The sequence below is a fragment of the Phyllobates terribilis genome, unplaced genomic scaffold, assembly GCF_046119375.1.
Source record: "Phyllobates terribilis strain yellow unplaced genomic scaffold, ASM4611937v1 Scaffold_13__5_contigs__length_258822181, whole genome shotgun sequence".
NCBI classification, from domain to species: Eukaryota; Metazoa; Chordata; class Amphibia; order Anura; family Dendrobatidae; genus Phyllobates; species Phyllobates terribilis.
The window spans coordinates 231,434,690-231,448,695 of NW_027362773.1; the positions used below are offsets into that span (position 1 = coordinate 231,434,690).

At 43.4% G+C, this 14,006-nt stretch overlaps 1 protein-coding gene across 6 annotated transcripts in view; it reads right to left on the reverse strand.

Moving 5' to 3' along the window:
- The window catches only part of CHD9 (chromodomain helicase DNA binding protein 9), a 267,201-nt gene that overhangs the window by 18,426 nt on the left and 234,769 nt on the right, over positions 1-14,006 (reverse strand). For 4 of the 6 annotated variants that reach the window (XM_073659345.1, XM_073659349.1, XM_073659347.1 and 1 more), the window contains 11 exons: positions 13,813-13,972; positions 13,629-13,718; positions 13,428-13,531; positions 12,606-12,723; positions 12,461-12,518; positions 11,319-11,361; positions 10,295-10,514; positions 5,494-5,696; positions 4,254-5,120; positions 3,020-3,180; positions 2,086-2,358 (listed from right to left, as the gene is read on the reverse strand). In XM_073659345.1, coding sequence (XP_073515446.1) covers positions 2,086-2,358; positions 3,020-3,180; positions 4,254-5,120; positions 5,494-5,696; positions 10,295-10,514; positions 11,319-11,361; positions 12,461-12,518; positions 12,606-12,723; positions 13,428-13,531; positions 13,629-13,718; positions 13,813-13,972 — 2,297 coding nt within the window. The remainder of the gene's footprint in view (positions 1-2,085; positions 2,359-3,019; positions 3,181-4,253; positions 5,121-5,493; positions 5,697-10,294; positions 10,515-11,318; positions 11,362-12,460; positions 12,519-12,605; positions 12,724-13,427; positions 13,532-13,628; positions 13,719-13,812; positions 13,973-14,006) is intronic. The other 2 variants (XM_073659346.1, XM_073659348.1) reach the window with 1 other exon arrangement.

The window sequence follows — 14,006 nt, forward strand, 5'->3', positions numbered from 1 at the left end:
CATGGGTGTTGTCTGCCAAGGGATCTATGGGTGTTGTCTGGCATGTTGCGTCCATGTAAGTAACACCTTGGGGCTGGCATGGGCACTTCCACTCCTCTACTAATAACTAGATTTTCAATTTTTGCCCAGATTATCTTTTATGGAAGCAGCTGTAAATTTGAATGCATTGCACTTTCTCCCTTTTATGAGTTTCTGGGCAGAAACTGATTTCTAAATAAAAGTTAGAGAAAAGTGTGCAGAACACCAAAAGGTCCAGACTTTCTATAAAAAGTCAGGCCTAAAACTTTCCGGTGGTGCGATCCCAGCATGTAGAGCAGGATCCCACAACCCTCTATAGCCCCTCTCAGTGTGAAAGTGTGAGATCCTGCGCTCTGTACTAACCCAGCAGTAACATCCTGTAGTCTATGCGGCAGCGCTGGGTTAGTGCAAAGCATGAGATCTCGCTCTTCTCTTTAAATCCTATTTTCAAGATGTCAGATGCAAAGCTTTTAAGGCTAAGGTCACATTGCATTAGTGGCACTGTTGGTCGTAAATGTTCATGAGTGATACAGTGGCTTGAGAAAGTACACTCCATAGAGGTGGCCTTTATGGAAGAGTGGACAGAAAAAAGCCTTTACTTACACACAAAAATTGTAAGGCTCGTTTTGAGTTTTCCAAAAGACATGTGGGAGACTCCCCATATGTGTGGAGAAAGGTGCTGTGGTCAGATGAGACCAAAACTGAACTTTTTGGCCACCAAGGTAAATACTATGTCTGGCGCCAAACCAACACAGCTCATCCACCCAAAGATCACCATCCCCACAGTGAAACATGGTGGTGGCAGCAAAATGCTGTGGGGATGTGTTTCAGCAGCAGGGACAGAGAAAATGGGTTGAGTTGAGAAGATGGATGGTAAGAAATATAAGGATATTCTTGAGTAAAACCTGCTTCAGTCTGTCAGTGATTTGAGACTGGGACGGAGGTTCACCTTCCAACAAGACAATGATCCAAAGCATACTGCTAAATCAACACTCGAGTGGTTTAAGGGGAAAGGTGTAAATGTTTTGGAGTGGCCTAGTCACAGCCCAGACCTTAATCTAATTGAGAATCTGTGGCCAAACTTAAAGATTGCTGTTCACCAGAGGAAACCATCTAACTTGAAGGAGCTGGATCAGTTTTGCCTTGAGGAATGGGCAAAAATCCCAGAGGCAATATGTGGAAAGCTCACAGAGACTTATCCAAAGCAACTTGCAGCTGTAATTGCCGCAAAAGGAGGCGCTACAAAGTACTGACTTTAGGGGGGTAAATAATTATGCACACTGAAGTTTTCCGTTATTTTGTCCTATTTGTTGTTTGCTTCACAATAAAAAGAAAACTAAATGTTCACAGTTGTAAGCATGTTCTTTACATGAACTGATGCAAAGCCTAAAAAAACCCAGCGAAATTCAAGGTTGTGAGGTTGGAAAATACAGAAAATGCCACGGGGGTGAATACTTTCGCAAGCCACTGTATGTAAGACAATGGCCAGAGCTTTGCTACCATTTTAGCTGTCAGTATTCTATTTCTCCGCTGGTCTCCCCACTCTCTGATGGATAGCTATGACTGTGTGTATTGTATAACCAGGATATCCCTCTATATATACCATAGGTGCTGTAACATGCTACACAGCGTACACTCCCTGGACTCCCTTGGCTAAAGAAATCCTGCTTGCTAAAAAGAAAAACACAGGTCACTGCAAAGCATGTGGATGCACACACCGAGAATAGTCAAAACAGCCATATGTATTAAAGAAAAAACACAAAAAAAAAATCCCATCATAGTGAATTGAGGCAGTGCACGAAAAATAGCACCTTATGGAAGCACAAAATTGCCAGCAGACCCCCAAAAAAAGCTGGGAAGCTTTAATATTTGCATTTGTTCATATTAATATTTGGCAAGTCGAAAGCGCAATGAGCTCAAAACTGGCAAAAAAACAAAAACCCTTTGCAAGATCGGCCTTGAAAACAGGTGTTAAATAGGAAGAAAGAGCAGCCAGCCAACTTGGAAATGAGCATGCTGCACACAGCAACCAGGTCCCAGGGCAAGAAAAAGAAAAAATAAACATACGTCATTGATTTTCACTGTAAACTCCTTTTCTTGTACATGCTTCTTCACCTTTGACATCTGTAGCGATTGGTTGCTTTCTTCTTTGATGGGAACGCACGGGGGTGGCTGTGCTCCTGGGTCGTTGTACTCTGTGGCAGCCCCAGGACTGTCCAGGAGTTTGGTGGTATAGAAGGACGCCACACTGGTGCCATCATAGTTCTTTCGTGTACTGGGCCACTTCCCTTTCAATACTACCTGGCAAATGCTGTCCAACCTGTTTATTATCACCCGATCCTGCAAGAACACATTTTATATTAAATGTTGTGGGCATGCTCTGTGCTCTATGCAGTGGTCTCTACGCAGGGAGGGGGAGGAGGTAACTTGTGTTCATCATCTGTTACCTGGTGTGATCCGACAAAAAGGATCCCAAATATGATGTCCATATGGTCTAATAAACATCTACTGTACCAACTATATATTTTTTATAACCGGATACTGATACATATTCTTATTTTTCTCATCTATTTTATGGCATATTTTTTTTATTCTCTTTACTATATGTAATTACGTCTTGCTTGAGCTTCAGTTAAAGCATTTAGAGATCTGCATTACAGCTGTAAAATGGACATCTGTAGAATGGAGAAGTTCATTGACTTCTCAAGGCGAGATTTGTGGGCATGCTCATTGGCCTGTGCAGAGGTCATTGTGCTGGGAGGGGGTAGGAGGTGAGCTGTGTCCATCTATTGTGTTTGGTGGATCAAATGATATGTAGACATACAGTAGGTGTGACATGTCATTGTAATCCTTTCTGTCATGATAATAAGACTGCTGAAATGTGATCTATACAGAATAGGATGTTTCAGCCAAATAGAGGGATTAGTGGCCAGAAAATTGCATCAAAGCATCTATACTAGGCAAACTTTTACCAGTCTTTTAATATATGTATATCAGTCACCTTAGGCCAATGGGCAGCAGCAAACATGTATCCTCCTTGTAAAAGATAGTTTGAGTTTGGAGTCCCATTATCTAGCTGGAAGCTGTCCTGAGTTTCATCCTGTAAGGTGCTCATGGAGGCCACACTTTCTTCATCATAAGCCTTCACATGGGACACGCGCTCTGGGGGTAATAAAAAGGCAAAAGGCAATTTATGAACAAAAAAATGAAACGGTCTGTGCTAAGTTTGTAATTTAATAATCTCTACAGGTCAGACATCTAGGACCCGCACCGATCCCGAGAACAGGGTTCTGAAGAGCCCCTACTGAATAGACTGAAGGTCAAGCATCCGACCCTCCATTTCATTCATTCTTTATGGGACTGCTGGGGACAGCCAAGAACATGAAGAGGAAGTAACTGCTGGATAAAACCTCAGCACCTTGGGTACACACAAACTTCACATCCAGCATGTATTACCGGCAGAGACACTCTCATGAAGAAGAATCTGAAAATTGGATCTAGGATGAATGAACGAATGAGGATTGTAATCTGATATTTAGTGGTTACCTTTAGTTAATAAAATTGCACTAACGTGTAAGAATCATTTTCTACATGGCAAATGTGTCCATTACCTTAAATGGATTTTACGATATAGGGTTTTAGAAGACCCCTTCTCCCCAGGCTGTAGTTTGTTTTCTAAAAACCAAACTGAGCTTTCCTCACCCTCCCTGGATTCAGCGCAAAGTCTCCGCCACTGCTCCCAGTGTCTGCTATAGTCCGCAATGCTGACATCACATTGACATTGCTGCAGCCAATAATTGAGCTCAGCAGCACGTCGTTAATTCGGGCAAAGCTTCTGAGATCAATGATTGTCTGCAGTGCTGTCAATGTGATGTCATCGCTGCAGATAATAACAGACACCGGGAGCAGTAATTACAAAATTAAGGATTGTCATAAAATAATAAATACTATTACAATTTCCAGCCACGTTGGGGGTCCCCGCTGGTCCGGTCATTCATGTGACCGCAGCATTACTGTGACGTTTGCATGTATGGCACAAGACCGCTGCACTCAGTGATCGGCTGCAGCAGACAAATAAATAATTGGCAGGAGATTACAGTAGGCCCGGCAGAAAGCACCAATGTGGTGGCACATCCAATGAGCATTCCTTTCACTTAGCATAAAATTACTAAAATTCTGGACCACCAATAAAACATGAGAATGATAACTTCCCAGCACCGTACCCTTCTACATACCACATTTTTGTCCATCCCCATCATCACTGTCACTGTCCTCAGACGAAGACGATGAAGATGAAGAGGAGGAGGAAGACGATGAGGATGATGATGAACAAGAAGAGGAAGAAGAGGAAGAGCTGGATCCTGAGCGAGAGCAAGAAGAAGAGGAGGACGATGACGAAGAGGAAGATCTGGATGAGCAAGAAGATCGGTTGGAGTCAGAATCAGAATCTGAACTGGAGGCAGACCCTCGCTTGCTAATTCTTGTTTTTTTGGAAGTTAGATTGGGTGTTAGGGGCTCAGTCCTTGCTGCCACCATTCGCCTGTCAGTCTCAGCCTTCACCGCTGACTTGTGCTCTCCAGGAAGAGGCAATGGACCATTACTGAGGCTCACTGTCTCAACCTTTAGCTTCACAGGCTCTACAGACAGTAAAGGAATCTCGTCCTTTCCATCTTCATCTTTCACTTTGACTTCATCATTGGGGCTCCATTTTAGGTCTTGTGTCCGAGATTGAGGAGTGAGAGGGGATGCAGATAATAGCAACTGGCTTTGTGGTGCAGAGAGCGGAGTAGAAGGCGTTCCTTTATTCTGGTTGTAGTTTTTCTGTGATGCCATAAAAGAAAGTTCTGGATCCCGCAGAATGTGATAATCTGTTCTGCTTACACCATGTTTAGCTGCTCCGATCAGCAGATCCCGGTCATGTTTACCGCTCTCCCACCACACTGGTAAATCTGGGTTTGGTTGGCAGAGCTTCAGGCGCTCAAACAGCTGAGGGTGGTGTATAGCCTGCTCGCGGATCTTCCTCAGGAGCTCAATGCGGTACAGCGTTCTGGAGGCTCTCTCCTCTGTGATTGGCTGGATGGAGATGGAGGAGTCCGCCAGGTCTGAGAAGCAAAACAATTGGGTTAATTATATGATTCCTCAAAAACATGAGACCACCAAAATTCATAAAAATAATTAAAAAGTCAGATAGAGATGAAATAATATCATCTTCTTATTTTGAACATCCCCGTAGTATAAGTTATCAATTGTTTAATTCACGTTTTTATGATTCATGTATTTAAACATTTTTTTAATTTTCATAACTTCTGTGGAGATAATGAAATTGCTGAAAAGTGTTCTATAAAGACACTTCAATTACTGAGTGAATCCCTCTGATAGACCTGTGTATTGTATAGCTATTGGTAAAAGAGCTGACTATGAATAAGCTTCAGAAATATCCCAGGACAATCTCCAGAGCTCACACTAGACACACACCTTCTTTAGAAGGCAATCGGCACACCCGTCGGCACATTGCTATAAAGGCATAGAGGTACTTCTCAAGGCTCTCATCTGTCTTCTTGTGGAGTCTGGCCATAGCTCGAAACTTGGTCCAATCAAACTGTCCTCGTCCCGGATCAAACACCACCCCAAATGTAGAAACAACGCGGTAAAAGTCGGCCTCCTCCCTTCGAGTCCACCTAGAAGAGAATGTATGTGCAATCATGGAAGGCACAGATGACCACATTAACGTTTGTCACTAATTAGATCTCAGTAGATTAGTCTCCGTGTCACTCTGGCACTCTGACCGATCTAATTTAGGTTTCGCTACTTACAGAAAACTTCTGAAATGTTATATCAGAAGCTTCTACTAGAATGAAGCAGCTAAAGTACTTGCTAGCAGCTCTAAGTGGTGGATGGCCAACAGACTTGCATAAGTCGGCCATCTTCAGCTTTCCCAGCAACAGCCACAAAAGGAAGACTAAGGGGTCCATACACAATAGACATCTGCTAGCCAACCATCGTTCAGCCATAGCTATCTCTTTGACTCCTTAGCCGGACCGAGAGAGACGCTGCCGGACTCCTCTAGTGGAAGATTCCTTTGCTTATTTTGCCAAGAACAAAAGGATTGGCTGTCCGAAATATGTCAGGGAAGAGTTGGCCGAGCCCGCCAATATCAGCTGACATTAGTCTAATGTGTATGGGGGCCATAAAGAAGTATTCTCAAGTTGTCTCTTGAGCAGCTAAGAGAAGTGCAGTCTCGTCACTTCCTGGTTTCTGGTAGGGTGGGTTCTCCTCCTTGAGTGACAGATGTGCTGAGCTTTATAGTTCTAATAATTCAGTTCTTTTCACCCTAAGTTCTGCTGTAACACATTCTAAGTCTAAATAATTATTAATAACAATGTTTACACATAGAGATAATAAGGCATTTGGACAAGCACACAGCTAAGGACAGTGAGAGCAGTGATTAGGAGACCAGCTCTGAAAGCTGTGACTGGTGATGTTGCAAGAGAAGGAGGTGAGCAGCTAACTGCTGTATAGAAATCAATGGGCTGTAGACAGCTGAGTGGGATATTAGGCGTTAACCGCTATTCTGGAATGCAGCTACTGCACTCGTGGCCAGGCACTACAGGCCGGGTTTCATGGAAACGAGCTGTACACTATATAAGATAAAAGCTGTCATTGCAGGACAATGACAGCAGGCAGAAAAAGCAAGTCAATTGCAAACTTGCTTATTTTCATACTGTCTAACTAAGCAAAATAAATTTAAAAACTTGAGAATACCCCTTTAAGTTGCATTGTAATCTTTAGCACCTTTATTACGTGGAACTGACATGTCAAAAGTTCACAATCTGTGTCCGAACTGAAAGAAACATGACTGCGAAAATATGACCTTGCTTTCGGTATAGGAAGGAGCTGTAGGCTTGGTTTCTCGGAGCTAGAGATCAGCAACCCCAACTAATAACATTTTCTGGCATGTCTCAAACACAAGTCAAAAACTAATTCATTCACCCTTAGGCCTCGTTTCTATTTAGCATTTTCTGGCAGTTCATTTTTAGGTACCGTATATTCCGGCGTATAAGACGACCTGGTGTATAAGATGACCCCCCTACTTTCCTGTTAAAATATAGAGTTTAGGATATATTCACCGTATAAGACTACCCCTTTTCCAACGCATACCAAACACCGGTAAAAATTAAAAAAAAACAGATTTGAATTTAACATGGTCCTTTTTTAATTTAAATTCTTATGACATGCAGGTATATAGCAGGAAAACTGTCACTCATAAACATATTAAAATAGGGGGGACCCCACGTCATTTTTTGGGGGGGTCCCCCATTCTAATAGCTAGTAAAGGCTAGGTATTCAGCTGGGGGCTGATATTAGTAGCCTGGGAAGCTCCGTGGGTATTACCCCCTTCCCAGGCTTCAAACATCTGTCCCAGCCGTCTGCTTAACCTCCGCTAGAGACTATAATGATGGTGGATCCCACGCCAATTTTCTTTTTAAAAAATCCTTTATTTTAACACTAAATGACAATTGAGGGGTTAATAAAGATGCAGTCCCTAAATTATTATTAATTTTGTAATTAATTTTTCCCAAAAATGTTGACGTGGGCTTCGCCATATTTTTGTGTCCAGCCAGGTACAGCAGGCAGGAACGGGCTGCCCCCAACCACCAGCTGCCTATTTGTACCTGGCCGGACACAACAATATAGGGAAGCCCTTTTTTTTTTAATTATTTCATGAAATAATTAAAAAAAAAAGACGTGGGGCTTCGCCCTATTTTTGTGTCCAGCCAGGTACAACTAGGCAGCTGGGGGCTGGAATCTGCAGCGCAGGGAGACCCAAGCTTTCTGGGCCCCCCCCGCTGCAAATTGCAGTCCGCAGCCACCCCGGAAAATGGCGCGTTCATAGAAGCGCCATCTTCTGGCGCTGTACCCAACTCATCCAGGGCCCTGGTGCGGTGGCTCACTGGGTAATAAAGGGGTTAGGGCCAGCTTGGCATTATCAGCTGGCGCTAAGCCCGAAATTCATGGGGTCACGCCAATATTAGACATGACCACCATGAATTTCTAGTAAAGTAATTAAAAAAAACACAACACCCAGAATAAAGTCCTTTAATTGAAATAAAGACACAATTTTTTAATGTTCTAAATTAAACCATACTTACCATCACGCCCATTCCAGCTGAAGCCAACGATCTCCTGCAATAAAAGTAAAATAATAAAGCAACCTCATACTTACCTTTCCATGGTTCCCAGGACCGGTCCAGCTCTGCTACATTCACATGACAGGCTGGACCGCAGCAGAACGCTGCCGTTCAGCTTGCCATGCGGCAGACACTGAGAAGCGCAGGCTTGCTTGTGCTCCTCAGTGTTTGACTGTGACGGCATCCAGATGAGCCGAGATCATGTCCAATGAACTCGGCTCACCTCATGCACGTCACTGACAGCGTGGGAAAATTCTCCTGCTCCCCGCATGCGCAGTAGAAGTTTCCCACGCTGTCAGTGACGGACGTCCAGGAGGTGAGCTGAGTTCATTGTCGGCTCATCTGGATGCCGTCACAGCGAGACACTGAGGAGCGCAAGCATGCCTGCGCTTCTCAGTGTCTGCGGGATGACAGGCTGGATGGCGGCGTTCTGCTGCGGTCCAGCCTGTCATCTCGATGTAGCAGAGCTGAAGCTGTCGTGGGAACCATGGAAAGGTAAGGATGAGGTTGGTTTATTATTTTTCTTTTATTGCAGGAGATCATTGGCTTCAGCTGGAATGGGCGTGACGGTAAGTATGGTTTAATTTAGAACAATAAAGAATTGTGTCTTTATTTCAATTAAAGGACTTTATTCTGGGTGTTTGTGTTTTTTTTAACTTTGACTATGGGGTTAGTAATGGGGGTGTCTTATAGACGCCTCTCCATTACTAACCTGGGCTTGATGTCAGCTGGCATTATAAGCTGACATCAACCCCAACCCTATTACCCCCTGCCACCGCACCAGGGCAGCGTGGAAGAGCGAGGCTAAGTGCCAGAATTGGCGCATCCTATGAATGCGCCATTTCTGGGGCGGCTGACGGCTGGTGTTTCTAGCCTGGGAGGGGGCCAATATTCATGGCTCCCTTCCTGGGCTATTAATATCAGCCCCCAGCTGTCTGCCTAGCCTTTGCTAGCTATTAAATTAGGGGGGACCCCACGTCATTTTTTTTGGGGGGTCCCCCATTTTAATAGCTAGTAAAGGCTAGGTATTCAGCTGGGGGCTGATATTAGTAGCCTGGGAAGCTCCGTGGGTATTACCCCCTTCCCAGGCTTCAAACATCTGCCCCAGCTGTCTGCTTAACCTCTGCTAGAGCCTAAAATTAAGGGGAACCCCACGCCAATTTTTTTTTAAATAAATCCTTTATTTTAACACTAAATGACAAGTACAGTAACCAGCACTGTCACTGTACTTCATATATATGTGACTGACATGTTTCTATCTATCTAATCTATGTGTGAAGCTCTATTCTGTCTGTTATAAATTGTCGGGTACCGCTGCTGAATTGCCGGCCGGCTTTTTTAAAGAGACAGTGCATGAAAACACTATTATTTGTTTTAATAAATCCTTTACACTAAATGACAAGTACAGTAAGCAACACTGTCACTGTACTTCATATATATGTGACTGACATGTTTCTATCTATCTAATCTATGTGTGATGCTCTATTCTTTCTATTCTAAATTGTCGGGTGCCGGCTTATACCGCTGCTGAATTGCCGGCTTTTCATATATTGTCACAGAAGCGATGCGAACTTCCCTGCTCCGGACACAGCGCAGCGCTTCTGTGACAAGTGAAAGCTGTTGGCACAGAAGCCCTGCGCTGTGTCCGGAGCTGGGAATACGCAGCGATGTGTCAGTTTCAGCACAGAAGCGCTGACTGTCTGGACCTACCGCCGCCGTATTTTAACTCCCTCCACCTTATATTAACTCCGACATGGCAGGGATACGGCCACGGCAGCTTATTAACACCCCCAGAGTATCCCCGCATGTCAATTTCTGAAAGTTCAAAAGCATTACCGGCGTATAAGACGACCCCAGACTAGACAGAAGATTTTTCATTCTTCAAAAGTCGTCTTATACGACGGAATATACGGTAAATATCCATTTTCTGCACCTCCGGGGTCTGTTCCAGCTTTGTCTAAAAATACTCTGTGCTGTATAATTCTGAATAGAAATAAACCTTAATACACCTCTGCCTAAAATATCAGCTTCCTGGGTATAAATGTGGGTCACATATACATTAGTCACAGATGAAATACTTCACCAACCTTTGCTGCCTTTCAATTTTGGCGGCTACTTTTGGATTCAGGGAAACATCTTCATACGGTGTTTGTGTCACGGGTGTGTGAACAGGAAACATGGGTGGGATTTGTTGAACCTGCCTAAATTTGGTGGTGCGCTGGAATGTTGTTATAAGTCGCCGTAGCCGGGTGGTGAGTGCGGACTGTGTGGGCCAGTAGCTTTTGTCCCCCTCCAGCACTTGCCCATCTGTTAAAACAAGATAAGAAAAATTAAGAGATTTCCATAAGATTTATCTCCTCCACATCCAACATTCTAGAATTGCACTAATATCTACAGTCATGGCTGAAAGTGTGGGCACCCTTCGAAATGTTCCAGAACAACTTCTTGATTATGTTGCACATTGTGGACAAAGGAACATCAAGATCTCTCACGATAAGACTGGTAACCTTGAGATTGTTGATATTGTTCAACAATTTTGGTTCTCAAGTCCTCAGACAGTTCTCTTCTCCTCTTTCTGTTCTCCATGCTTAGTGTGGCACACACAGACACACAATGAAAAGATTGAGTCAACTTCTCCCCTTTTTATCTGATTTCAGGTGTGATTTTCATATTGCCAGCACTTGTTACTTGCCACATGTGAGTTTGAACAAGCATCACATGCTTGAAACAAAGTTGTTTACCCATAATTTTGTAAAGGTGCCAACAATTTTATTTGGCCTATTTTTGGGGTTTTGTGTGAAGTGATGTCCAATTTGCCTTTTTTTCTCTGTGTTTTTGTGTCGTTCCAATACACAGAACGGAAATAAACCTGTATAACAAAACGTGTGTAATTGCAATAATTTTTTGGCAGAAATACTTTATTTTCGGGAACAATTGTAAGGGTGCAAACACTTTCGGCTATGACTGTATAACTGTTATTACGGTTTCTTTTTCAATGATGCTTGATAACTTTCTTAAAACGGAACTGCCCTTCAAGGAAGGTGGGCAGAAGACAATTTTGGTTAGAATTTGCCATTACCATAAGGGAAAATACAGGCAGTAATTTCTTACCTCCATCTGCTATCACCAGGTCACCGGGAGAGGATGCATCATCCTGCAGGGAGGACACAAGATAACAAGCAGTGAACCTAAAGGTCAGAGTTTAATACCATCCAGCTGAATGTGGATGCTGCACGAGGATAAAGAGAAGGAACGTCCCATGCCGCAGCGACTGCCAATTAATGTGCTGGCAGGAGATTTTACTTATTGCGTGGTATCGCCATGTAAAACTAAACGTTAAAAGAGAGTCTTAGTTTTTGCTACCTAGCAGCATGATGTAGGGGCAGAGACCCCGATTCCAGCGATGTGTCACTTACTGAGCTGTTTACTGCAGATTTGATAAAATCACACTTTTCTCTGCTGCAGATCTAGCAGTTCTCTGAAAGCTGAGCCCTGTTTAACTCCACCCACATCACTGATTGGCAGCTTACTGCCTATGCACAGTGTATACAGAAAGCTGCCAATCGGTGTGGTGGGGGCGGGGTTATACAGAGCTCATGAATATGGATGACTATATATCAGCAATATTACTAGTCCGCTAGTGATAATCTCCTCTTAATAAAGCAGTAATTTTATCAAAAATATAGTAAGCAGCCCAGTAAGTGACATCATTGGAATCAGGATCTCTGTCTCTACATCATGCTACTCTCAAATTAGGTGGCAAAAAACCTGACAGATTCACTCTAACAAGCATTTCATAGCAGCCTGAGGGATTGCTCCTATATTACTCTCTATAGATATTCCCATCTCAAGCATTATATATCCTTTCTAAAGTAATGAAATACAATTTTTTTAAAGAATAAGCAAACTCGGTTTCACGTCTGAAAAAGTCCGATCTATCAAAAAATGTAAAAAAAAATTGTAGAATTTTTCCCTCTATTTTTCTAGTATGGTAAAATAAATGGGGTCATTCAAATCTAAAAAAAAAAAAACTCTTATATGGCTGTGTCGGTGGAAAAAAAAAAAAAGCTATAGCTCTTGGAACAAGGGGTAGGGAATAAAAAAACAAAAGTAAAAATGAAAAAAATTCCCTGGTTATTAAGAGTGTTAAAGTGTCTTTCTCGGCCATTTAGAAACAGAGTAATGCCCTTAAGAGGTAAAGAATGGCGAGACAATCCCTTTAAGTCCACAAGTGAAACATTTGGGGGTCTTACTTCCAGGTCATCCTTGAATAGTGCGGGGGCCGGCTTGTACTCCGGATCTTCTACATCACTGTAGGACATGAAATCATGGATTATTCTTCCTCCGCGGCCGTTCAGTACCAGTGATTACATAGCTGTTGTGGCTGGTGTAACTCACCCGTCCATGTAATCATTGGCTCGCTGTTCTGCTGCAACAGCTTTTTCATCTGGCTTTCCAGCTCGTTCAAGAAAACAAAGAGCGGGGTCCGCCCGGATTGTGTTGTACTTTTCATACCCTGCAGAGATATAAAAAAAGGCTGGAAATAAATAACAGCATTATTTTCTGCAATCATTACCTAAACCATTGGGCTCTGCGTAACTAACAATTGCCACTAGTGTGATAATAATGACAGCTGTGCCAGATCAGTTCTCAATTGTGACAGCTGTAAAAAAATGTCAAGATGGCCGTTTATTAGAGCGCAGTCAGAGCCGTATAAATCGGACTGAGATCGGAACGCAATGCTCGGACTGGCTGGTGGGTATGCCCACCAAAACGCGACAGCTACATAAAAAAGTATGAAGCTGTCATGTTTTGATGGGGAGACCCGCCGGCCAGTCCGAGCATTGCGTTCCGATCTCGGTCCGATTTATACGGCTCTGACTGCGCTCTAATAAACGGCCATCTTGATATTTTTTACAGCTGTCATAAATTTCTAAGTAGCTGGCACACTCGGGTAGGGAGAGCCGCCGGCCAGTCCGGGCATTGTGTTCCGATTTATCCGCTGTCTGACTGCGCCCTTATAGTTGTGGGTGGTGTGTCCCTGACTGTTATCATTCTTAGAACAAGGCTGTAGATATCATTACCTTGGCTCAAATATTGGATGAGAAGCGAATGCTTTGTATTGGAATGACTTTTCCAACGACAATGTGGAGGAGTATGTGAAGATGGTGATGGAGGCACGTAGCACATACCCTACATCAGGGAGGCGCTCTTACTCACCGTGCTTGTATACTCCAATCAAAAGTGACTTGTCGGCATCGGCATCCCACCAACCCACCGGTAACTCCGAGTGATCAGGCTCAGGAATCCATAAATCTATTTCACTAAACAAAAAGAAGAAAAAAATATATAAAACATGAATCCAGATAAGGAGGCTATGCGGCAATAACATGAGGAAGCTTTCAGAATATTCTGCATTACCTGACGTCCATTCCTTCAAGGACACTTTTGCTATGGGCCCCGATCACTTCCTGCTTGAGATAGTACAACATTCTCACCCTAAGTAACACCCTGAGAGGAGAAGGAACCAGATGAAGAGATGATAACGACACGGTGAGAATTAGACAAGCGCAGACGTATGGGAGATAATGACGCCATCTCTTACTTGTTGCAGTGATGCTTTAAGTGCTTCTTATATCCATCATCTTGTAGGAGATGTTCTGGGTTATACTTCCGTAACCATTCAGCCTTGTGGATGTCAAACGTGCTAGCCTGAGTCTTCACCTTCTTCCCCTTTCTCCCTCTCGGTACCGGAGCGGATAGTCCTAGAGACAAGCATACATCAGAATAGAATATAAA